Below are 25760 nucleotides of genomic sequence, written 5' to 3'. Positions count from 1 at the left end.
TTCTTAGTGACCCAGGGGGAGGCAAGCTGGTCACAGAAGGAGGGGGAGACCCCCTGGCTTCTTCAGCAATCAGCCTCATCTCTGCCTCTCGCCCTCCCTTCCTCTCCAGCCTTTGCTTCTGCTCTGATTCTGGATTGCTCTCTGACATAAGACCCTTCCTGCTCACTACACCATGTTATCTCTTCAGTTTCTGACAACTCCTCCACTCAGTCTTCTCCCTCTGACCACTCTTCCTCGTCCCACAACGAATCCCCTGGATCAGAGTCTACTTCCCTTTGGGTTCCCCAGTTGGTGCCTCCCACTGTTCCTCTGCATCTAGCCTGTCCATCACCACAGATTAGTGGGGGCAGAAGTGGCTGAGCCACCAAAAACTGAGCGTGACCTTTCTCAACGTAGTCATTCAGTAAGTCCACTTACCTCGTAATAGGTGCAGCAGTGTTGTGGGCCATCTGCCTCCTCCTTTAGATCTGACAAGGGATTGATTCAGACTTGCTGTAGTGGAGGGCTCCTGGCAGGTGGGAGGCCAAAAGGGCCTACTCACCAGGAAGAAGTTTGAATCCAAGCCTACCGACAAATTGGCCAATGGTGAGCCGGTTTGGGGACAGGTGCTCATGCAGTGGTGGACGGGACCCAACTGAACAGCAAGCTTCACTTGGGTCTGCTCCTCACATGAGGCCCGCCTCTTCCTTTGCACATAGTTCCTTGTCAGATCTTGCTGCAAATGGAGCTGTGTGGGCCACTGTAAGAGGCCAAAGACAACAGTGCCAGAAGAGGCTGAAGATCAGCGAGAAACATCCGAGGAGTGGGGAGAGCAAGTGGCAGCAACCAGCAGCTCCAAGCTAAATTGCCACAAAGTCAAATTCACACCCAGATTTCAGAGTGCCTCCCGGTTGCCAGTTGAGATTTGCATGTGGATTTGCGTTGGCTCGTGAAGGAATCCGAGTGGGACCATTTTGTGTTGGTCCACGTGTGCCATCCATCACCATGTGGTTTGGTGAGGAGCTCTACTGCAAGCACTATTGTGCTTCAGGTGAACTGAGTGGTCATGTGATGCATTTTCCTGGAACGAGCTTGGTTAGTTTTTTTCAGCATTGCTCAACTAGCCATCTAGGAGCCTGGGTTTATAGCTCCCCCCTTTTTTCCTGAGCTTATTATTTTTTTCTGTGTTGAGCAAGTAGCCATCCGGCAGCCTTGGTTTATAACCCTACCACCACCTTTTCTGTTTCGGCAGAGACTGAATAGCAGGGTGATTGGTTTGTTCGCAGCATAACACGGGCTACCATCACTGGCTGCCCCAAAGCAAAACTAAGAAAAAGAATGTTTATGGGGGATAATCAAAGGGTTTTCACCTCATAGGCTTGCCATGACTGTTCTGATGTCAGGACTGCTTCAGTTTGCATTGGTGAATACGGATCTCAGGAATTTATGGTGCTTATTGGATTCTTGCTCAGTTGCTGTGGGGGTGTTTAATCATTCTAAGCAAATTTAGTCTGTTGCCATTGAATTTTGAGCAGCACAGTGTTTAAGCAACATGTTTGCAAACGACAAAAATCCTGAAGAGTTATAATTGATTCATCGGGCTACTGTAATTTCCTCTATCTTGAGCAGGGATTGGGATTGGGTGGAGTACAAGAATTGCAGATGTTGATTGGTGTTTGATGCAAAGGATTTTTGTGGTCATCCTGTTTCCCCCAATGAATTGTAGTTCGTTTGGCGCAGCACTTGGTTCTCTCCCTTGAATGAAATGGAAATTTGATTGCTAGTTGTTTTCCCCTCCCCCGCTTGCTCAGTTGCTTGTGTCCAAATTAATTCAACAGTTGATCCTTTGTGCTGCTAGATCTATCAGTTCCCTCATTGATCCTAAAATTATTTTTTTTAATTTTAAATTTTTAAATTTAATTAACTCACAACTAGTTTCTCTCATACTCCTGTATTCATGCTGTTTGGTGGGTGCACCTCTTTATAAAATGGTGATCAGACACATTGAGGCGAAGTCCCTAGACCCATGGTTCCGAACGTGGGGCACACACCCGCCCCACAGGGGGGCAATTTGGTTTTTAAGGGGGGGCAATTCAAGAATGAGTTATGAACAGTGAATGGCCTTTTAGGCTTCCTCCACGTGAATAGGAGTTCACTTTTTGAATAATAAGAATTATATGTCATGGGGGGAATCAGGATATTAGAGGTGCTTAGGTGGGCATGGCCAAAAAAAGGTTGGGAGCCACTGCCCTAGACCCTGAAGCAGCACACTATGGCAGTCATCAGTCCTGGACATGGTGTCTGGGATGGAAGATAGGGGAAAGTGATCACTATCACAACATGGGTCCTGCAACACCAAGTAATAGCTATGGAACAGAGGTACCTCTATCAGCTTTGGCTGATACACTGACTGTACCTACTGCTGGAATAAAGAAACCTATCCATCCATATTTGCAATATAATCCTGGTCATGTTTATATGGAAGCAAGTCTTGTTCTGCTCAACTGGGTTTGCTCCCCAGTAAATATGTTTAGGGCTGCAGCCCTCATGACTTTTAGATTGTAAAGCACGTAACACATTCTACATGAGGCTGACCCCCAAGATGGTTCATAAACTTCAGCTACTGCAGAATGCTGATACTTATTTATTAATAAGTATGCAATGTTGTATCACATCTATTTTGAGACATCTGTGCTGTTATTGCCTACTAGTCTTCTACCAGTCATCTACCTGGACAATCAAGTCAGGTTCTCTGTCAAACCCAAAGCAGATGTGAGGTTGAAATGGATCCAGAATGATGCCATGGCGCACATCACCAGACTATGGCTAACAGTTGCTATGAGGTCATGGGATTCTCATATTCTCTTTGTTACATACAGCACGCATCATCATAGTGAGGTGGGTCATGCTTTCACAACTCCTACAGTGAGCGGAAATGTAACCAAAGAAAGTTGAAAAGAACCTTGGAATCATACTAGCATTTATTTTTATTTCTTGCAGTCATTCACTTCAGTTTGATTTTTTAGATTTTCATTAGCTCTTCATTTAGCAGGAATTCTGGGAACTTGCCTGTTTCATAATTCTGGCTATATCTGAACTGATCTGTTTTTCCTGTGAACAAGCAGCCAGCACAAATAATATGCCTCAATCACCTGTCTTATCATCATCATTCTAATATTTATTTATGTCCCACTTTTTTCTCAGTCCAGGACTCAAGGCGGCATACACAGGTAAAACAGAACAAGCTACAAACAGAAAAGGCAATCATTAAAATGGAATTATAAATACCAATAGTATTAAAATAATATAAAAAGATGCATTAAAATACTGCGGCTCAGGCTTCCACAACATGGTGCTCTCCCAATATTTTGGACTACAGCTTCCATCAGCACCAGCCAGCATGCGCAATAGAGATGGCAGTTGTAGTCCAAAACGTCTGGAGGCCACCAGGTTGGGAAGGTGCCCTGGTCTCTCTGTTAAAAGGGTGTCCATATGATAGCTTCCAAGTGTCTTTCCATTCTTGTAGGGCACAATCGGTCATCTAGTTTGCTAGGGAGCCAAGGACGATGAAATGGTTGGTTTGCAAGGGAGAGGGGGAAGTCTCAATGTGAACTTGACAAAACACAGGCAGAGCTTATCATCAAGTGTACTCTGCACACTCTCAAAATGTTTAGCAGTGGTCTGTATAACAAAACTTGTGCAGACCGCTTCACAGAGGTATTAAGCGTGCTGTCAAGTCCTGTTGTGTGCCACTCTACAGTTCCAGCTGTTCCAGCCTGAGCTGTGAACAAGGTCTCTGAATGGATCCAGCCTACCACAGGGCTGCTCAGTTCCTGCCTCTCTTCTCTTCTTACATCTAGCAGGGGGACTGTGGCTCCAACAATCTTAAGATAAATGGTTCTGAGACCACTACTAAAGAAATTCTTCCCGGACTCTGAGACTGGCCGCAACCACCACCACCACCAAGTCGCAATGCCTTGTCATTGCGCAGTTCCAGCCTCTGTAGGAAAACACCTATTACACAGATCCATTTTAATTGGCTTTCTTGCCTGAGTTTGACTCAGAAACTGTTTTGTTTGCCCTGATGAATTAGCTACACCAGTACAATGGTGGCCCGCAAGACGAATGCCTCGCAAGACGAAAAACCCGCTAGATGAAAGGGTTTTCCGTTTTTCGATGCGCTTCGCAAGACGAATTTCCCTATGGGCTTGCTTCACAAGACGAAAACGTCTTGCGAGTCTTGCGATTTTTTTCGCTCCCCCCTTTTTCTAAGCCGCTAAGCCGCTAATAGCCTTTTAGCCGCTAAACCGCTAAAAGCGCTAATCCGCTAATAGGGTTGCTTCGCAAGACGAAAAAACCGCTAGACGAAGAGACTCGCGGAACGGATTATTTTCATCTTGCGAGGCACCACTGTATATGTTGCTAAGATCCACAAGTGGAAGTTTGAGTTTCAAGGAGTTCCCTGTTTAGGGAAGCTTTTGTTGTTTGATGTATTATAGTATTTTAAGATTTTTTTGGAAGCTGCCCAGAGTGACTGGGGAAGCCCAGCCAGATGGGTGGGGTATAAATATTATTATTATTATTATTATTATTATTATTGTTGTTGTTGTTGTTGTTGTTGTTATTAGACATATTTTGTAGTTGTCTAGTGGAAAAACCCTGCATGACATCCAGAGCTTGACAAAGGAAGTCAAGCATATAACTATTGTGATAGGCAGATTTTTCCAAGGCCTATCGGAGATTATGTATATCAACTAGGAAATGTGCACAATTCCTTCTTCATGGGCAAATCATGTGTACATTCTTCATGATGCCTGATTGTTATGTACATTAACTACTCAGCTTACATTCTTCTTAACAAATGCATCAGAGCAGTTAAAATAATTTGTGAGGTATTTTAAAATGCTGCATGAATCTGAAACCCCTCTTGCTGAAATAATACAATGTTAGTTACAATGTTAAGTTTCAGTTTGTCAACCTGGGGTGGATCTACACAGAGGGGGGAAATACTATAAATAAGTCAGAAATTAGACCCTTATAACAACAACAACAACAACAACAACAACAACAATGGAAAAACACATATATAAATTTCCTGCTCTCTCGCACCATCTCGTGTTGCATGTTTATAGCACATTCAAATTGTTGTTTCTTTATTAATGTAGCCGAGTCCCTGGTTTTGTTCCTGAACTCGCTCCAAACACTGGTTTACCACATCCACTGCCTCTCTTGCACTGGATGACAGGAACAAGAGTTATGAGATATCAGACGTGTCTAAAGAGCCAAGGCTTATTGTAGCAATAGAAGGCAATGAAAGGCTACATCACATTTTGTAGACTTCAACGATATCCCATGTCCCCTAAATTGAAGGTTTATAGGCCCCTGAACAATCGAGTATTAAGCAGCCAGTGAAGAAGAGAAGGGAGATCATTCCCTGCAAATACTAGTGAACATTATAACACAAATGTCTTTGTCAGACAGGAGATCCTCTTGAAACTTTGCCTCCTCTTTTACAGTATTTCAGCACCTAATAATCACACAAAATGTGTTTCACGTTGGCAGGTTGAGAAGAGTTACTGAACATACTGATCATCTCATGCTGGAACAGAAAAACCATCTATCTGCCCATGCTGCTGATGCAAAGAACGAGAACGTCAGCAATGAAGGCAACACGAAGGAAACAATGATAATCATATGCATTCCAATCTGCATTTTGGGATTAGTTGGAAATGGAATGGTCATTTTGTTTCTTCGCTATATGATCAAGAAGAATAAGTTCAATGTGTATGTCATGAATATGGCTATGGCTGATTTTGTTGTTCTTCTCTATCTATTGAGTTATTTTGCATTATTTGTAGAACCAGCTCCTATCAATGAACACACTTCACGTTTTCTAGAGATAACATATATTCTTGGACGCAACTCTAGTTTCTATATATTAACAGCTCTCTGTGCTGAAAGGTATCTGTCACTTTTTTTCCCTATCTGGTGTCAATATCACAGACCAGAGAACTTCTCAGCTATTGTGTCTGCCATTCTGGGGGCCTTCTCGTGCGTAATATCTTTTGTAGAAGACTTTACATGCTATCCGAGATTCTATGCACTTATGTATGAAGACACTTTCCCTTGTGATATTGCAAAAACAATTGAAGCTATCACTGACTTCCTGATTTTTGTGCCCATCATGGTCTTTTGTACTGTGGCCATTTTTATCAAAAAGCAGGAGAAAACACAAACAATGCTTGACAAGACGATTGCAGCGACAGTTATTCTGTTTCTAATTTTTGATGCGTCAGCTAGACTTTTGGAATATATAGACTACTGGCATGATGATATAGTAGAAATACCAGTGTTTACATTCTCTGTGTTATTTGATTCCATAACCAGCAGCATCAACCCTTTTTTATATTTTGCTATTGGATGGTGGAGCAGGCAAAACACCTGGGAAGCCTTAGAGATTTTTGTAGAGAGAGCTTTGAATTATGAAACAAACATAGAACAAACAACACAAGCAGACCAAGAGGAGACTTGAGAATAGCCTGACCTCAGAAACCAAACAACATTCCTCATATAAAGAGGAGTGCTGACTTGCATTCCAATCTCCAGAATAAATGAATTACAGATGATTTATCTTGCTGTTCGTCACTTCTGTCTAACCCACCCAAGATCTACAGCAGAGTCAACTGCATCTTTTATTTGAGCCAGAGGCTACTTGTCCATTTCTGATATGTCAGGGGTCAAGAACAAGGACGTTGAAGCAGAGGTAGACCTGTGGAAGGTTAAAAAATGTTAACCTTACCAAAAAAAACTTTGCAGTGTGTTGCAGTGATTGGGCGACTACAGAATGAGACTGAAATCTCAAATCACGACATAAACTTCAACAAAAGCCACAGAAAAGAAGGATCAGAGAGTAGCCAATATATACAAAAACCAGAAAGAATCAGAGTGGAGGAGAGGAAAGGAGGAAAAGTTTGGAATCAAAGGCACCTTGAAGGGAGAAAATTTATGGGCAGGTATCTACTGTCTGAAAGACCACAATTATTCAGATTGAGATGCAGCTGGGAACAGAGAATGATGGGCTGTCTTCTAGCAAAATCTTAATACAGAAATATACCCCTCCCTATCCGCTACTTTACAATGGCCTGCTCTTCCATCGCACTTCCCACATTAGGAACCACACATAGGTTTGGGACTACTAGAGAAATGCAATGGATTTTAATATATTGTAAGTATCGCTTACAGTGATGATGAGGAAGAAAAGGACACACAGCAGATAAAAATGCTTCCAGTAGACGATTGCTTACGAAGCATAATTTGCAGATCCTCCAAGGAAGAATGCCAGCAGAGACCAAGAGGTCACAACGCCACAAATTCTAAAAAGAGAGAAGAATATCCAGGAGAACATCAGCCACGACAATCAACATTTCGAGCCCTCCCCGACTCTGTTTTTATATTCACTTTCACAAGCATGACTTCCAATGTCTATTTTTATACCAAAATTTATATACTGTTTGATTGTAGTAAAACCTTTAAGCGCTTCACAAGAGATATCAAAACCATCAATAAAAACAGTTCTTTTTTTAAAAAAAAAGTCCAAAAAATGTACCATTTCCAGACACCCCTAATCACCACCTCAGTTTTGGTCTCCCACCTCCTAAAGTACTGAAAATAAAACTGAGTACAGATATAGAGTTGCTACATGTATTATACTATACCCAGATCCATGCTTTGCAGCAAACTGTCAAGAACAGGAAGGGATTTCTTTCAGTCTCTCTTCCCTCACTTTTGGGTGGGTGGGTGGGGGGGAGATATGACTTTAAAAAGCTAAGTTTCATCAAGGCCTCTATTAATAATAATAAAAAATGAGATTATGTATAAAGTTAACTTTACTTACTGAAGGATGAAATTCACCTGTGGAGAATGCCTCCAGTGGTGGTATGGGGAAATCTGCACGTTGGGATGATTTTTATATTCTCTCAAAACCATTCTGACACTGTAAGAATAATTAAGAAAAGTACAACTTTGACCTACAAAGAAGAAGAATGATCTGAGAGCCAAAAAATAGCTTCTGGACCCAAACTGGTGCTGTTTGAAGCTGTAAATCTGTCAACCCAGCTGCTGTTTTCACCGGACAATTCCCTCCCAAAAGAGACTCTACCCACCTGCCATTTATTTATGAACAATACATCCTAAACACACCGTCACTCATCCCTATTCTTGCAACTCTCAAGGCCACAGGTTGACTGTCTGCCATGAGGGAGGGCAGGCTCCATCTACCTACACACCCTCTTTCTCCCCCTATTTACAGCGGGACTTGACATCTTTCCGCAGGGCCTGCAAGACACAGCTGTTCCACCAGGCCTTTGGCCGAGGCACAGTCTGACCCCCTCCTTTGGTAATCCTCACAGAACTCTAGCCCAATGGTTGCCATCAATTTGATTCTGAATTGATTTTAGAATGAATTGATTTTAGAATGTCTTTCTATTAATTGATTGTGATTTTATGTAACCTGTGTTACTTTTACTGTTGTTAGCCGCTCTGAGCCCAGCTTCGGCTGGGGAGGGCAGGATATAAATAATTTATTATTATTATTATTAAGAAAAAAACAAAACAAAAAGTGCCCTTCACTTCCCACTTTTGAGCCCACAACCAAAGAGGAGGTATGTGATGGTTTTGTTTATACGCTTCTACAACTTTGGGGGGAAATTAAATAAAAAAAATAAAGAGAATACCTCCCAGCCACTCCCAAGAGCAACCCCTGTATAAACCCAGGTTAGGGCAATTTTCAATGTCCGCCTTTCCTGTGCCATCCTGCCCCCCCCCCCACCTGAGAGCAAGCAAGCCCTGAGAATATCCTCCTTCAGGCGCTGCTTGAATTTGAAGCAACCATATACTCCTCTGTTGCCATTTAATAATACAGCAAGGGCGGGCAACCTATGGCCCTACAAAAAACCCATGAGTGCAAATACAAAAAATACTTTTTAAAGTCTAATACATATATGTTTTGATCTTGTAAAAAAAATAAAGAATCTGCAGAAAAGTTTCTATTTTCTCTGTTTTACTAGCAATCTCTCCAAGATGTCCTAGAAACTGCATTAAGCAATTTGAGAGAGCACTACTAGGAAATACTGACAAAGTAATTTCTATAATGTATAAAATGTTGTTAGAATGGGAAATAAAAGAAGAGCAGGTGAAATCTGTGATGATTCAATGGGCAAGAGACACTGGTCACAATATTGAAATGGCTGCATGGGATACGTTGTGGAATGTTGATTGAAAATTCACAGCATGTTATGTACACTTGAAATAAAATTATATGAAAATGATGTATAGATTGTGTTTATCTCCTGATATTTGTGTTGGAAATGTAAAGAAAAGGAAGGTAATTTTTATCAGACGTGGTAGTCCTGTAAGCGAACAAAAGCCTTCTGGGAAATGATCTACGTATAATGAATTGAAGACAATGTTCAAAATAACTTTTAGTAAAACAAAAACAAACCAGCAGCTTTTCTTTTAGGGATAGTGAATACAGAAATTCCAAAGGACTGTAGAAACTTATTTATGTATGCTACAACCACAGCCAGAATGGTCTTTGCCCAGAGGTGGAAAGAGGATGTTGTTCCAACCAAATAAGAGTGGCTGATTATTTTGATGGATTATGCCAAAATGGCAAAATTAACGGGTGTGTTAAGAAACCAGGGGGGTGGGAATGATTAAGGAGTACGGAATATTAGAAAAATCGTGGTATGCAACTAAGTGCATTGGTAGGGTTAGCTTAAATCAAGCAGTTAAAAGTATTATTAATTATAGAATAATTAAGAAACGGAGTAAAGTGGAAAATGCAGTCTTAAAAATGTCAATAAAAGAAGAAACCACAAAAGGAGAGAGGGAAGCTTGATTTGTATTTGTATTGGAAGTATGACATTGTAAGATTTGTATCTGTAAATTCTTGAAAACTGCAATATATATATATACACATGAAATTACATTAAATTTGAAAATACGTGCACACTGGATTTCCCCTACTTCCAAAGGGTATCACTGTGTTTCTTGCACCCTTGGATTTACAAGCATTTCAACATATATATCTGGTCCAACATATATCAGAAAAAACTGGCAGAATAACAACTGCTAAGGTAGGGAGAAGGTGGTTTTGGATCACATACTTTTTAAAATTATTGGAGAGTAAGAGAAACTGGTTCCTCTTTAGCCGCCGCACATCAAATCTGCAGAAGATTTTAAACTCCCGATAGATCTGCTCTTCATCAACCCCAGGCCATCCTCGCACATTAATGATAAGGAGTGGTGGAAGCTTTATAGGGTCATCCATACCGGAAAAATTCTAAGGAAAGAATTAAGTTAATCCTTCAGCTACTGAAGGCACCAAGAGGAAGATTCACAAAAGGGTCTAAGTATTATGAAACATTTCAATAAACTATGCCAAACACAACACACACAAACACCGTGGTAGGTAAGAATTGGTGGTTTAACATTAATGCTTAACATCAGGTTTTGGCGGTTATTTTTTAAAAAAATCAGTCACATTGAACACCCCCAAAATAGTTCTTGTTATTTGTTTGTGGTTTGGGGTTACGGCTCTGGGAGGGTGGAAGGGGCAAGTCCACTCACCCTCACTGGTTGTCGTAGCCAGGCCCCGGACCTCACAAGGGACCACACTATGAAGAACTAAAATAAAAAAATTCCTTCCAGTAGCACCTTAAAGACCAACTAAGTTAGTTCTTGGCATGAGCTTTCGTGTGCATGCACACTTCTTCAGATACACGGTGTATCTGAAGTGTGAACTTTCGTGTGCATGCACACGAAAGCTCATACCAAGAACTAACTTAGTTGGTCTTTAAGGTGCTACTGGAAGGAATTTTTTTATTTTGACTATGGCAGACCAACACGGCTACCTACCTGTAACTGGAACTATGAAGAACTGTTAGCTAGGGTGAGGAAGGGAAGAGGCAAGGAGGCTGCATCTGGCTAGGGCCAAACTTGTGGGGGCAAACTACTGCCAACCTATAATGCCTTGCTTTCAGGGTTTGCTCTGGTTGCCTATTATTATTATTATTATTATTATTATTAACAACAACAACAACAATACATGGTCCACCACTGTTTAAAAAGCCACAGATTGCTTAATTAGCCAAAGGCCTGAGAGAGGAGGAAGGTTTTTGTCCTGGCGCCTAAAAATATGTAATGAAGGCACCAGGCAAAAACATTCCTGTTGTTGTTTTTTAGCCTTTAGCTTCCTTTTTGTGTGTTGCCTTGAGACATTGGTTTAGAAGGTGATTAATAAATTAACTGCAATAATAACTATATTGTTATAATCCTATATAAAAATGTGCATACAAACATATTCAGTATGCTAAAACTGCATCCACCAGGAATATTTGAACCAAAGTCTGCATCACCATGTACAACAATGCAGCCACACAATTTTCGCCCCAAGCTCTAAGATCAAGAATTATGAACAGGATAAACAGTCTATCGTTGTGAAAATTATGAATATTTGTATTGTCTGTCAGATGACATGGGCATGTGTTTTCTTTCCTCATTATGAAGAAATACTGTTCTGTCCAGCTTCTGGAAAGTTTGGGGCACTTTAATAAAATGAGCTTACTTTGTGTCCTTGCATGTGCCCACATGTAACATACATGTAAAATCCTTTATTTCCTAATTGCTTTTCTCAGTGAATCAAATTCAATACAACAGGGGTAGCTAGCATGGTACGCTCCAGATGTTGACTATGACTCCCATTATTGGAGGTTCCAGCAGGGGAGCGCAGCTATTGTATACCCTTGACCGAAGAACAGTACACTCCTATCTGGGATGGTCATCCTCTTCCACTGAGCGCGCAGTTTCGGGAGGGAGCGGTGAGGGAGGAAGGGGACACCCGCCTAGCCAGCCAGATCAGCCAAATGAACCCTGGCGATCAATTGGGTGAAAGATGTCGCAGCCAGATCGCCCTCACATCCAGATCCCGACAACTATCCAGCTTAGCCAGATAAGATATAACCAGGCATGTTGGGATACGCTACTCTCAGCCATCCTAATGAAAGACCGTAAGAAATTTTGGAAGGCTGTAGCAGACTCCCCACAGACATAGGATGATTCACTGACATTGATTCCATCTTTGTCATGGGTAGAGCATTTCAAGGCGGTTTTCTTTGATGACTGTATTCCACCTGACAGTCAGGACCATGCCATTTTTACTTTTGCGGATGAGTGGCCCCGTCTCCATTACCAAAGTTACAGGTTTTTTTGATCAGCTGAAAGCAGGAAATTATGCCAGCTTTGATGCTATTCCATCTGAATTGATCAAAGCCAAGTCAGTGTGATAGGCTCCAATACCAGCGGATCTATTCACTTTGATAGATAGATCTGGTATCATAGATCTGGTATAACTCATGGCAGCAATCTATAATTATTCCAATCTTTTAAAAGGGTGACAAAAAGCTGCCATCCAACTATTGGCCAATAAGTCTATTGTCAAACATCGGGAAATTGTACGCTAAACATTTGCTAAATAAACTAACTACTTGGCTTGATGAAAATAACATCCTAGGTCCAGAGTAGGCAGGGTTTAGTCCGGGAAAATCCACTTTACGCAACTGCATGGTTCTATTATATTATGAAATATAAAAATTATGTGAAGACCACCTGCTGGAAACTCTTACTCATGTGGTTCTTAAATGTAAACTATATGCTGATCTCCGCCAGCAGTTTCTAGATCAACTCTGCATCCCCAAATGGAAACCAGAGTTGCAGGTCATACATTTTCTATTACTGGGGAATGATCAGCTCACCAAGTTAGTGGCTAATTATCTTTATTTGTTTTTTTGTCGCAGAAACACATTGCAGACATCTGATCTTCCTGGAGACCTAGAGATGTAACGTTAGACTGTTTTGCCTCTCTTCATTTGACAAATGTTCTGTGACATTGGGGAGGTGGTAACTCTGTATTGATTTACTATGAATGTTTGTATGTGATGCCAATAAAAGGTTTGATGATGATGATGACTCCCATTATTCCTCACCACTGGTCAGGTACATCTGGAGGCAACACATCTGGAGGGTCTACCTTTCAGCACCACTCTTTGCCTCATCTTCCATTCTGTAACATTCCAGGCTTCAGCTATGCAAACTACAAAACTATCTCCAAAACGACAGAGCTCCCTGATCCTATTCCGTCTGAGCTTGTGGGGATGTTACAAAAGTGGTTTCTCTTGGCAACTGGCTAACTGGAATCTTTTCACATTTCACATTTCATACTCACTATTTTCCGAACACCAGCTCGGATAATGTTCACTTGATTCACACATGCAGCCAATGCATCAAGGTACTGAGAAAACGAGGGAGCAGTCCTTGTTGGATCACTAAATTAAGGAGAAGCAGCGGATTGTAAAAAAAAGAAAGAAAAAAAGTTTTGTGGGGAATTATATACTAGAAGAACTTAGGAATCCCAAGATTGCTTGCATATATATATATATATATATATATATATATATATATATATAGCTATTTTTCTTAGAAAAGGGTAAGGTCTCTTCTACTACCTGCCTCAGAGCAATTCCCTCCGCCCAATAATGCAAATTGAAACTAGAGTACCATCACACAACACATTCCAATGTTATAAAATACAATAAATTCTTTAATTTTTATATTTCATGGAAGTCCATGCCAAAGTAAAGAGTTCCTCAATTTGACCCCTTTCCACTGCTACCTGGTCCCTTAGAACAGGCTTCCTCAACCTCGGCCCTCCAGATGTTTTGAGACTACAATTCCCACCATCTCTGACCATTGGTCCTGCTAACAAAAACATCTGGAGGGCCAAAACTGAGGAAGCCTGCCTTAGAATGTCTTTAAAGGAGCTTGGTATGATAAATGGTTGTTTTTTCTATTGAAGGGATATTTTATACATTAAGAGAATACTGATATTTACTTTGGGGTTCTTAAGGGTGCTTGATGACAGTTTCTAAGGTCTGTTGCTGACAGGCCCTGTCTATAAATATCAAAATCACCTTTCAGAACCTGTCACCAAGCAGCTACTACTAAATACAGTCATAAGAAAAAGAAAGTGCACCCTCATTGTATTCTGTGGTTTTACATATCAGGACATAATAGCAATCATTATTGGGTAAATACAACCCCAAATTCGGTAAATACAAACCCAGATGAACAACAACACAACATATTACACTGTGTCATTAGTTATTTAACAAAAATAAAGCTAAAATGGAGAAAAACTAAGTACACCCTTACTGCTTCCATAGGAATTAATAGGCTAAGTAACGGACAGGGGCTGCTTATCAAATGTCCTTGCTTAATTGATCATCAGCAAGTGTGCCCAGCTCTATAAAAGCCGAAGTTTCCGCTCTATAAAAGCTGAAGTTTCCGCAGTTTCCGCAGTTTGCTGGTCTGGAGCATTCAGGTGTGTTTTAACACAATGCCAAGGAGGAAAGACGACACAGCGCTCTTAGGGAAGCAAGTGCTGCTGCCCATGAAACTAGGAAGGGTTCTAAGGCCACCTCCAACCAATTTTAAGTCCGTCATTCTACAGTGAGAAAGATTATTCAGAAGTGAAAAACATTCAAGCTATTTCATTTACTTACTTACTTACCAATACTTAATACTTACTTATTACTTACCAAGAAATTCTGTCAAGATGCAAGTGGGCTATTTTCAGAAGAACTGGAAAAATAAACAATTCCATTGTTACATCTAACAACTTATAAATGATAAGACTGCAAAATTGGGGTGGAGAAGGGAGACTCCTAGAAAAGTTTTTTGATGCTCAAAAATAGGAATTAGATTGTTCTGAGAATTGATTAAATAAGACACCAAACTTTCAGGCCTTCAAAACTTTACTAAAAGACTTAGGAGGGGATTCAGAGTCCCACTCTTCCAGTCGGTCTGTTTCCACAAGCACTCCATAATGCCTCCTCCTTGCACTGTTCTGAGGGTTCTCCTTAACCAATTTTGAGGGATGCAGGGGCACACATGGGGGGTGGAGTCCCATTGCGCAAGTGGAAATCCTTGCACGGTACCTCTTTAGTTTCATGAAAGGAAAAGCAGCAATAACTCCTGGCTGGTTATGTAAACAGCATCCCTGCAGCTTCTACTTGCCTCTATAAAGGACTGAGGTGACCGCCTCCTGGAAGAATAACTGCTAGCTACCTAAGCCTGCTTAAAACCAATAAAGCAGAAACAAAGAAGACTGCCTTGTAGAGCTTCAAAGAGAAAAGCACATTGGCTTGATTTGGCCTCATACAGGGGACAAATCACTGTATATTATACTCTAAGTACTTATCACTACTAAAAGGAAATAGAAGTCTTCAAATATTCCGTAACATTCATGTGCTGAGTGAGGTACAGGATCTACAAGAAATTCCTTTACTAAATTTCAAAAAGGAAAAACTGCACATAAAGAGCTTTTCCAGCTCTGCTCATGCTGATTCCCCCCAACCACCCTTTGCTATGAAAAGAGAAATAGCAGGATAGGAGTTACGATCACAATTATATTTGGCTGCACCTGAGAGAGAGGACAGGCTGCAAAGCACACTCCACGGGGTCAGCTGGGACAAACTACTATTCCACTGAGAGAGGTAAACAACCTCTCTCAGTGAAATGACCACTTCTCCCCAGTGGCCATTCTAGCTGGTCAATATTAGATATGTATGTATACGTGGTAGTTTTTTGTCTTACTTTTCTCTTCCTTCTTCATTTTTTGTGTGTCATATCCATTTGATTGTAAGCTTGCAGGCAGTGGCTGCTTATTTATTTAAAAAAACCTCTACAGAGTGCCTAAATTGTTAGAAACTTTAAAATACAAATAATTAGGTCATTCAGGAAGAACATGAAGTTTTGCTCTGAAACCCTCTGTCACAAATGTTCATATGCAAAAGAGCTTATAGTAATAATAATAATTTATTATTTCTACCCCACCCATCCAGCTGTACAGTTTCTTTATTAACAAAGTAGACAGACTGTCCCATATGTTGAACTAGCACAATGCCAATAGAAAGGGGTATTTTAGACACGAAAAATTACACCCATACCTGATCCGCAGAGAAATGCATCATAGGCTGCCTCGTGAGGAGTCTCCTTTGTAGCTGAAAGGTTTCCAACAAAACAGAAAAGGTAACATCTCCCCAGACAGTCTATAATGATCTGACCCAAAACAACTTCCACAGGCAACCTATCGTGTTTCTCTTTGTTTTATGTTGCTGTTTTCCTCCCACCTCTAAGAATCTAGAGCATGGCAGTCTCTACAAGGATTCTGAAGCAATATCATCAGATCCCATCATTAAGTTGCAATCACATCCCACTTGAGTTTGGTCTGGCAGTAGAAGTGGTATCATGCAAAGCCTGTCGGAGGTTCACTGCTAATTTTGGCCTTGCAGAATGCCTTAAGCATCTATTTTCCCAGTGTTGTGGACTGCAGTAGTAGGTAGGGAACAAGAGCAGAACAAACAGTTTGGTGCACGTGTGCTTCAAGGGGTAGAAATGCAAAGCTATGTGCATCACAATCCTGTTCAAAGCTCCTTGTGACTTTGCTCCGTGATGAAAGCAACTGAAAACGTATCAGTCGTAGTACTTATTCAGGTTAATGACTACACGCCAAGAATTTGTTTCCATAGCCAGACATACCGTATCTGAGGCAGTCGCTTGCATGAAAGATCTCTGGACAAGGCTGGTTTGTGGGATTCATGTCACTGCTGAAAGGTATCAATTGTCAAGCTTTCAGTTCTTAAGAAGAGCCCTGCTGGATCAGACCCAAGTCCAGCACCCCGTTCTATCAGTGGCCAGCCAGATGCCCATGGGAAGCCCGCAAATACAACCTGAATGGAATAGCCACTGGTATTCAAAGGTATATTACTTCCAACGGTGGAAGTAGAATATAGCCATTGTGCCTATTTATATAAAAGTTATCGTATGTCCTCTTTGTCTTGCCTTTCCAGTGAAATAGAAACACTGGGCTGTCTTTTTCTTTTAGAAGAGGCAAGGGTTGTTTGAATTCTTTAAAAAACCAATTTTGGACAGATAGGTGTTAATCGAGGGACGTGGGTGGCGCTGTGGCCTAGGGCTTGCCGATCAGAAGGTTGTGGTTCGAATCCCCGCGACAGGGTGAGCTCCTGTTGCTCGGTCCCTGCTCTTGCCAACCTAGCAGTTCGAAAGCACGCCAAAGTGCAAGTAGATAAATAGGTACCGCTCCGGCGGGAAGGTAAACGGCTTTTCCGTGCGCTGCTCCGGTTCGCCAGAAGCTGATTAGTTATGTTGGCCACATGACCCGGAAGCTGTACGCCGGCTCCCTTGGCCAGTAAAGCGAGATGGGCGCTGCAACCCCAGAGTCAGTCACGACTGGACCTAATGGTCAGGGGTCCCTTTACCTTAGGTGTGCAATGCAAAACATTTTCAAAACTGGAAGAAGGCAACAATTTTATTTTTCTATCAGGTGTTAAGCCCCTTCCTCAATCTGTAATTATGCTCCCCATGGTCTTAAATTCTACAGACCAGTTGTCCATTCACTGCCTCTTAATGTTACCCTGAGATCTGCAGTCTAAGAGGGCCACTTCACTCAGAAGATACAGGACTACTGGGCAAACAATGTGTAATTTCTTCAGAGACATTTGACAGAAGAACAAAGTACCATATACCCTGATCTAAACTGATCACGGGGTCAACATCTGCAGGGCATGACCCCCCCCCCCCCAAAAAAAAAATCCTGAGTGAATTATGGAACAACCTGTTATAGTTCTTTTTCAGGCAGGCTAACTTAGTGATAAATCCAATGGCGACACACGCACACACAAATAAAATGGCTCACCCGTTCAGAACTTTATAAAGCTCCAAAAGATTTTCAGCTCGAGGAAACTGGAACTCCTGTTTAAAAGGAAGAATTTTTAAAAGCTTTTTGGTGACATGGAAAGAGCTGGAGGTTCACAAAGTAACAATGGATTGCAGTGCATAGGACATCAACCACTCTAGTGCAACATGTCTGTTCTTGAAGCTTCCTATACAATTGTTTGTCTTCTAAGGCCCTGACCCCTCCAACATCATTATCCTCATAAAGATACAGGATTACTGCACATTTACTGAACAACTGAAACTAGAGGTTCACTGTGGGTCAGTCAGTTGGAGGTACCTGCGTCTCATCAGTAATCAGCTACTTTGAAATGTTCTGTAAGCTATTTCATGTAACTGGGATGTGCACAGGTAGAAATCTTAGCGGCAGCCATACCAGGATTGTAACATACAACATGCCCTTAGGAATAGAACATCAAAGCCATAACCCGAGACTAGAAACTGCTGTCCTACCACCTTCTCATTCACACACTGACTCAAAAGGCAAGGTTTCCACTTGTTTGGCCATACGGTTTCAGCACATCCTCCCACCTCCAATCATTAAGTTTATCATGTTGTTCCCAAGGCATCCATCCAAGTATACAAGCTTGGGAATGTCAACCACATCAAAGAAAACCTGTCAAGTCCCATAATGCACCCTTCCCCTAAAGCCCTGCTGAATGTGACAATTACAACCACAGTCAGGAATTTAACTCTAATAATAATAGTAATAATAATAATTTATTTCCTGCCTATCTGGCTGGGTTTCCCCAGCCACTCTGGGCGGCTCCCAACAGAATATTAAAAACACAATAAAACACCAAACATTAAAAACTTCCCTAAACAGGGCTGCCTGCAGATGTCTTCTAAAAGTCAAATAGTTGTTTATTTCCTTGACATCTGATGGGAGGGTGCTCCACAGGGCGGGTGCCACCACCGAAAAGGCCCTCTGCCTGGTTCCCTGTAACCTCACTTCTCACAATGAGGGAACTGCCAGAAGGCCCTTGGAGCTGGACCTCAGTGTCTGGGCAGAATGACGGAGGTGGAGACGCTCCTTCAGGTATACAGGACCTAGGCCGCTTAGGGCTTTAAAGGTCAGCACCAACACTTTGAATTGTCCTGTCTGCAGCGCATATTTTGCCTTCATGTGGGAAAAACACTGGCATTACAAGAGACAAGAGTCACAATCCCAACAACAGGATGGCACTAAGAACCCTCAAATACAGTGGTATCTCTTGTTATGTACTTAATTCGTTCCGGAGGTCCATTCTTAACCTGGAACTGTTCTTAACCTGAGACACCACTTTAGCTAATGGGGCCTCCCACTGCTGCTGTGTCACCGCTGCGTGATTTCTGTTCTCATCCTGAAGCAAAGTTCTTAACCTGAGGTACTATTTCTGGGTTAGCAGAGTCTGTCACCTGAAGCATATGTAACCCAAGGTACCACTGTATCACTAATGCAGATCACTGCTCTGCTTCTGGGAAGAAATAGTGGACGACAGATAGAAGTTGTCACTGCTCTTTATGAAGGAGACAAAATTGGAGTTTCCTTGCTCATTTTCTGAACATATGGAACTGCCAGGCTTTAAATTATTCTAGGCCAGTCTTGTCTACTCTGACCGGCAGTGGCCCACCAATGTTTTAAGCAAAAGGCATTTCTTAGCTGTATCCAAGATCCTTTGCTGAGGACTGAACCTGGGACATTCGGCATACAAACTATGTGCTTATTTGCTGAGCCATGGACCCTTGCATTGACACACTGAGAGGGGCAAGAGGAGAGGCAATCCTGAGCATCAGCAGCCAATGAGAATTACCTTCCAGGTGGCCTTTGCTATGTTCTTTGTGTCCATGACAACAGGAAACAGGGCATGTATGTTCTTTTTAAATTCATCGTAGCTTTCTTTAAAAAAAAAATGAGAGAGAAGATGGCGATGTTTGCTTGTTAATGAACAACTAAGCTGCTGACAATAGCTTGACCAATAACCAGAAATAGATCAGTTCCTAAAGCAAAGGTAAGGATCAGGAGCAAGGATCCTACTGGGGGAAGGATACAAACGTCTCTTTGTGATTGAAGCTGGAAGTGACATTACCAGGGAGGGGCTTGTAAAAATTCTCATGCAGATGCAGAAGATCCATCAGCATATTGTGTCCCACCAGTGGCTGCAGAGAGGAAGGTAAGATTGTCAAAAACACAGCACTGCTGAACAGTGGTTAATGGGAGCATGTTTTATACTAGGCCCTTTAAGAAAGCAATTGCAATTTACAAAATAAAGGCCTATTGAGGATCAGTTTATTGAGCTTATCACAGATCACCAGCTGAATTTCAATGGCTCTGGTCATTTCACATATAAAAATTCAACTATTACTAGGCCAGTACACTTTTAATTGATATCACCTGTATAACTTTACATAGATATACATATTCTGTTAAGCTTTCCAAAAGTTATTTTGAATTTTCTACCACTGTGCCTTTACATCTGAATTGTTATTCTTTTATTTAAAAAACCCCTAAAGAAAGTGGGATCTACCTTCTTTGCTTTAACTAATGTCTGGAAAAGGTTGGTGAAACCCCTTGCAGAGAACAGAATTTGCTCTCTCCGACAAGAATCGTAAGAGGTATTTTCCAGCTGCCAGCGATGCTGCGGACTCATCTTCTTCACCATCACCTGAAGCAAGACAGGACAGAAACCGTACGTTGGCAAATGTGCGCTTTGTGCACCACCTATGGATCAGCCCACATGTATAAACTGCTGAGATTTCATCACACCACCCTGGCCTCTGACTGCCAATTATAACTGTTGTATAAATGTACTTTGGTCCAGGAATGGCCATAACAGTCAAACCAGCCACAGTAGGTCAACTGAGGCTTCCTGTGCTTTCAGTGACAACGCTGGATTGAGAAGCACCCCAAAACCACAAACTTGCTGCTTCAGATCAAGTGCAAACCCATCCCACAGCAGGCAACTAACCAATTTCTCAGACGCAGGTACGACTCACTCAGAGTGCCTCTGTCTTGCCAGGATTCAAGCTTAGCTTGTTATTCCTCATCTATTTCACCACTGCATCCAGGCAATGGCCCAGGGATCGCACAGCCCCTCTTGATTCAGATGTTATGGAGAAATTGAACTGAGTGTCATCAGTAAACTGATAGTACCTTGTTGGAAACCACCTCTTGTCCACTCCCAATGCCTTCATATAGTTATTAAATAGCACTGGATAGAAAATACTCCCTATGGCACCCCATAGCATAGTCATCAGGGGGATGAAAGGCACTCTTCCAAAGGCTGCTCTTCGGACTCGGTCCTGAAGATAGGATTGGAACCACTGAAATATACTGTCCCCAATTCTCATTCCTCAGAGCAGATCAAGCTATCAAGTTCTCACTCCCCCTCTCCCGCTCTCTGCAAAGGTAATCCATTAGGGCGATCAAGGCCAACTCAGTTCTGTTGCTAGGGCTGAACCCAGATTGGAATGAGTCCAAATAATGAACAGATGTACCATAAATGGCTAACAGGGAGGCAGCCTAGTAAAGTATAACAGAGCCAATTTTGTGTTCTGCCTCCAGTGACCTAAAGACCTTTATTTAGAAAGATATAACCTCAGGAAAAATACTAGCCAAATTGTTTTTATACACTCCTGCCAAAAGTTTAGAAGAATTATCAAAGATCTATATATGGAAACCTGCACAACGGTAGAGACAAGATGTCAGTATTCCTAGGACTTGGATGCCATGAATGCACCAGTTCCATTTTAAACACGACAATATGAAACTCACTTCTTGACCTCCTAAAGGAATCGTCCAAATATCTTGAATAGCTCGTCTTAGAATCAGCTGTATTTCAAACACTTGGAAGCCTATGAGAAGAAGCAAAAACATGAATAGCATAATATCGCTTCATCGTACTTCACTAACACTTAGATGACTGAATTAGAAAACTGGTACAGCATTTTAAGACTGCACTGATTTCACTACTGTCCAAGTCTATATCCAATTAAGGTGTTACAAGCAGCAAGACACACTCACACACAGGATTAGGCATTCAGACGGCTTTTATCTCCCAATTCACCACTGTACTATTTCAAAATGCAGTTTGCAGGGAGAGGATGAATTGTGAGATTCCACTCTCAACACATATGTTTTAAACCCTCCTTACCTGTTGAAAGATAGCATTCCAGAGAGCAGTGTTCTAATCCTGCTTAAACTTCCATCTCAAGGCTAGTTTTCCATGGCAAGCAAAGGTGGTTTTGGATGTTCTCTAATGTATGAGGTCACATCACCTGCATTTTGCAGTGGTTCTCCTACAATCCCATGTTTTTCTGGAACATGTTGAGAGTAGTATACCGTATATCATTTTCAGGAGAGTTGAGGGCATGGAGGAAAAGGATACTGCCCCTGCAAGGGATACTATCAAGTCCAATTTATTTTCATATCCATTTTCTGTTAAGTGTACTATACTTTCTCTTTCTTTCTTTCTTTCTTTCAGCTGCATCAGTGAAGGTGCCAGGTCTTGCAGTAGTGCTTCCCCACCACCCCAGAATTAAAAAATGGTGCATAGCCTTATGTTCAGATTCACAAATAACAGGTACAGTAATAACAAAACAAATGTTCTATTTCTCCAATGGGTGAAAGGGAAAGATACAAAAATTCAAGGTGTGGGGCAAAGAGCAAGTAACAAATTTAGTCAAGGGCTGTGGGACACGAAATCAAAAGTGCCTAAGCTTAGGCCCCCTACCATATATATCACGCAGAATCATAGAATCTTTCGCTTCTGCTGATGACACCCAGGAAGTTACTTCATCAATCACTTTTTTCAGCTTGTCCTTTTCAAAGGCACTGGAGATAGAAGAGCAAGGCAGCTGTTTGAAACTTGTGAGCCAGTTTGAACCTGGACTTACCAGAACACTCCGCAAGATCAATTTTACCTGTGGACCATCAAGCTCCCGGGCAAAAGTTGTTGCTGAAGTTTCTTCTCTTGTGCTTCATTCATGTATGGGATTCCATCTTTAAGAAACTTGGGGGGTGGGAGAGGAGGGAGGATAAAAGTTACACCTCAGAAAGTTTCCGTGTTAAAGGAATATGGATGCCAGAACTATCCCTTTTGTTCATTTGGCCACACCAATCCTGTAAGTGGCTGTACTCCAGTATTAATTTAAAAATTCAAGTGCTTTAAAATTCTCAAGTGCAACAAAGCTCCAGTTGCCAGATGGAATGACCCCTCCCTCCTACCACACATGCTGTTCTGGGGGGGGTCTTCCAACCCACCCAGCCTGACCCAATTTCAGGAGGCATGGGAAGTGTATATGGGGAGAAGAGGGAAACCTTGTTGTGCAAGTAGAAGACGTAACAGTGCTTAAATGGCAAAACAAGTCCAAAAATTCACATTTTGTTTGCTTAGTCTATTTGTAACAGAAAATATACCTTGTTGTAGTCAAAACCATAGTGAGACAAGAACTGAATGCTAGATGTTTGGAAACAGACCTCAGAATCCATTTGGCCAAATGTCATGGGAAGGAGAAAAAAGTTATAGGAATGAGCCACGTACCTGCAAAGAAAGCAGAATGACTAACAAGATTTCTGCTGGGGAAGGGCTAAAAGGCAGCATTTTTATCCCGTGATCACCAGGTAAATATAACCATTGACAAGAAAACACTATACGTACTTGTTGGATTTTTCATTGGAAAATATTGACAAACCTGAAAGAAAATGTAAAATGTTATCACACCAAACAGGCACCTGCACACAGTGACATTTTGATCACAAATGTGTATTCTTCTCTATTCCTTGGCTAAAGCTATGCTAGAACCATTTGCCTATTAGTAAGGATACCACCCATCTAGTCATTTACTGAAAATGACAATAGCAACCTTTCAGGTGGAAAGCTAAATTCGCCTTAATTTTAGCACCAAATACTGGCAGACATTGCAAGGAACCTTAGGTGTTTGTAGAGAGGCTATTTATGAGGGACTTGTAGCTATATTGTTCATAGATTTATTACACTCCCCCATACTACCCCAAGAATCATGTTTGCACAGCAGATATCAGATAATTCCATCTTGACTACTTCCTAGAAGAGCCACAACCTCCCAAAATACCTAGAGAAAGAAACACCTCTGTTCTGGTAACTCTGAACAAACAATGCAGGAAACAGAGCGTTCCTCTAAAACAGAGTTGGGGAACCTTTTCTGGCCAAGAAGCTACATCCTTATCTCTTCACCCCTTGGTGGGCCAAACTCGGCAGAGCTTTCTGCCTGTCAGTCGAATGACTTCATGGTAACATTAATTGATGCTGTGCTTTGCAGCCCCAATTATCATGACTTCAAAGCACAGTGCTGGTCTGTTTAAAAGCCCTTTGGAAACAGCTTCATGCCTTGCTCAAGGAGGGAGAAGAGGTAATCTGGACTTAAGTCCCTTTCAGTCTCCCACTAGAACCCAAAATACGGCCACCACAAGCATTCCCACCCAGATCCTTAATGTCCCTCAGTCTCTCACTCATACTGCATGTACAGGATTTACATTTGAGTTTTAACAACTCAAAAAGAACTCACCAAGCTGACTCACTGTAAATTGCTGGACGCTCTGTCTGGCTTTTTGATAGCGCTCAGCAGGTGAATCAAAGAGGCTGGGAGGGGAGGGGGGGAAATCATGAAATACTTCCGTGTTGTGTATGCACCTTTATAGTACTCCTGTACACATCATCTGAAAATATGTATGGTTAGACAAACTTACCTGTGCTGATTACTGGGTGGAAAGGTAGAATGCAAACCTGTGAACTCCATGTCAAGGCCTGCAAAATACAAAGAACAAACTGAACACAGCAAAGGGCACCAAACTAAACTATTTGCCTTCCCCACTGTGAGCATTTTTTGTAATTTTATATTCTGCCGGTTCCATCAGTGCTCTGAAATCCTTTGCATGAGACACCAGTCCCTATATTTGGTTGATTTTAAGAAGTTTCATCAGAACTGTAGCTATTATAGCAATAAAACCTTTGGAATTTAGATTTACCTTGATTGTTAGTCATGGCACAACACTAATGACCAGCTGCAAATATTCACTTTTCCTGACCTAGTTTTGTCACTGGAGGTCCAGGTAGCCAGGAGCACCTTTTTTCAGCTTTGACTGGTACAAAACCTCTTGCCAGTCCTGGAATCAGATACCTGAACTATTGTGGACAAGCTACTGGTCCTTTCAAGACTGGTTTACTGCAATGCCCTTTCTGTGAGGCTTCCCTTGTGCTTGCTTCAGAAACTACAGTGAATGCAAAATTCTACATTGTGACTGCCAACAAGAGTGAGATTTTGTCAGTATAGTATAGCTCTCCTCAAAGCTCTACACTGGCTGCTGATTTGTTACATGGTCCAAGGTGTTATTAAAATATAAAACCCTCATCAGCTTGAGAACTGTTGAAGGATCACCTTACTCCAACCTCTTCAACCTGCAGAACTGGGATTTTTAACAAACACGACATAATACCTCTTTAAAATAGGGACCACTCTTTTAAAGTAGTCAAACCTACACTCTGCATTCCCTGCCCTTTTATTTATGTAGGTGTCATTTTTGTACTGTTTGTGATGCCTACTAAAAACGTTTTGTTTGTGAAATCCTATGCAGACATGCAATTTTTTTATGTGCATTTGTGTGGTTTTATTATGTATATGTTTTTTAACTGTTGATTTACTCATATTTTGATAAATTTCAGTACATCTACTTGTTGTTTTTTAAGTTTGATTTTATTAGGTATTCTGTTTTGCTTCATGTAAACCGTTTTGAGACCTTTTTGATGAAGCCGTACATAAATATTGGTGTGTGTGCGTTTTGTTATTTAGACCAGAGCAGGGAGGGAGTGCTGCTCTGGTTCGCCAGAAGCGGCTTAGTCACGCTGGCCACATGACCCGGAAGCTGTACGCCGGCTCCCTCGGCCAATAAAGCG

At 41.6% G+C, this 25760-nt stretch overlaps 2 protein-coding genes across 6 annotated transcripts in view; one reads left to right on the top strand and one right to left on the bottom strand.

Annotated features, from left to right (window-relative positions):
* The window catches only part of PNLDC1 (PARN like ribonuclease domain containing exonuclease 1), a 52761-nt gene that overhangs the window by 24333 nt on the left and 2668 nt on the right, over positions 1-25760 (bottom strand). For 3 of the 5 annotated variants that reach the window (XR_014006275.1, XR_014006276.1, XM_081187551.1), the window contains exons 2-19: positions 24557-24614; positions 24376-24449; positions 23490-23523; positions 23249-23372; positions 22753-22841; positions 22563-22663; positions 21605-21684; positions 20358-20495; positions 19920-19989; positions 19644-19729; positions 17813-17868; positions 16636-16703; positions 16044-16097; positions 14634-14676; positions 13262-13361; positions 10146-10321; positions 7874-7972; positions 7220-7352 (exon numbers count right to left, since the gene is read on the bottom strand). Coding sequence is in view for 2 of the 5 variants with exons in the window: in XM_081187551.1 (XP_081043677.1) it covers positions 7280-7352; positions 7874-7972; positions 10146-10321; positions 13262-13361; positions 14634-14676; positions 16044-16097; positions 16636-16703; positions 17813-17868; positions 19644-19729; positions 19920-19989; positions 20358-20495; positions 21605-21684; positions 22563-22663; positions 22753-22841; positions 23249-23372; positions 23490-23523; positions 24376-24449; positions 24557-24606 (1515 nt within the window). In the remaining 3 variants the exon portion in view is untranslated. Of the gene's footprint in view, positions 1-3151; positions 3225-7164; positions 7353-7873; positions 7973-10145; positions 10322-13261; positions 13362-14633; positions 14677-16043; positions 16098-16635; positions 16704-17812; positions 17869-19643; positions 19730-19919; positions 19990-20357; positions 20496-21604; positions 21685-22562; positions 22664-22752; positions 22842-23248; positions 23373-23489; positions 23524-24375; positions 24450-24556; positions 24615-25760 lie in introns of those variants that run through there. The other 2 variants (XR_014006277.1, XM_081187550.1) reach the window with 2 other exon arrangements.
* On the top strand, positions 3143-7094 carry LOC308583542 (mas-related G-protein coupled receptor member H-like). Its single transcript, XM_081187571.1, has 2 exons — positions 3143-3209; positions 5542-7094. Exon 2 carries the CDS (start codon positions 5576-5578, stop codon positions 6509-6511), a length of 936 nt encoding a protein of 311 aa, XP_081043697.1. The 5' UTR covers positions 3143-3209; positions 5542-5575; the 3' UTR covers positions 6512-7094.

The sequence above is a fragment of the Podarcis bocagei genome (assembly GCF_964188305.1).
Source record: "Podarcis bocagei genome assembly, chromosome: 3".
Taxonomy (NCBI): domain Eukaryota; kingdom Metazoa; phylum Chordata; class Lepidosauria; order Squamata; family Lacertidae; genus Podarcis; species Podarcis bocagei.
The sequence above is the reverse complement of the archived record's forward strand: the minus strand, read 5'-3'. Positions and strand labels throughout refer to the sequence as shown.

Excerpts from the sequence above, each read along its gene's own strand:
- LOC308583542 (XM_081187571.1), top strand. The coding sequence starts at position 5,576 with ATGCTGGAACAGAAAAACCATCTATCTGCCCATGCTGCTGATGCAAAG.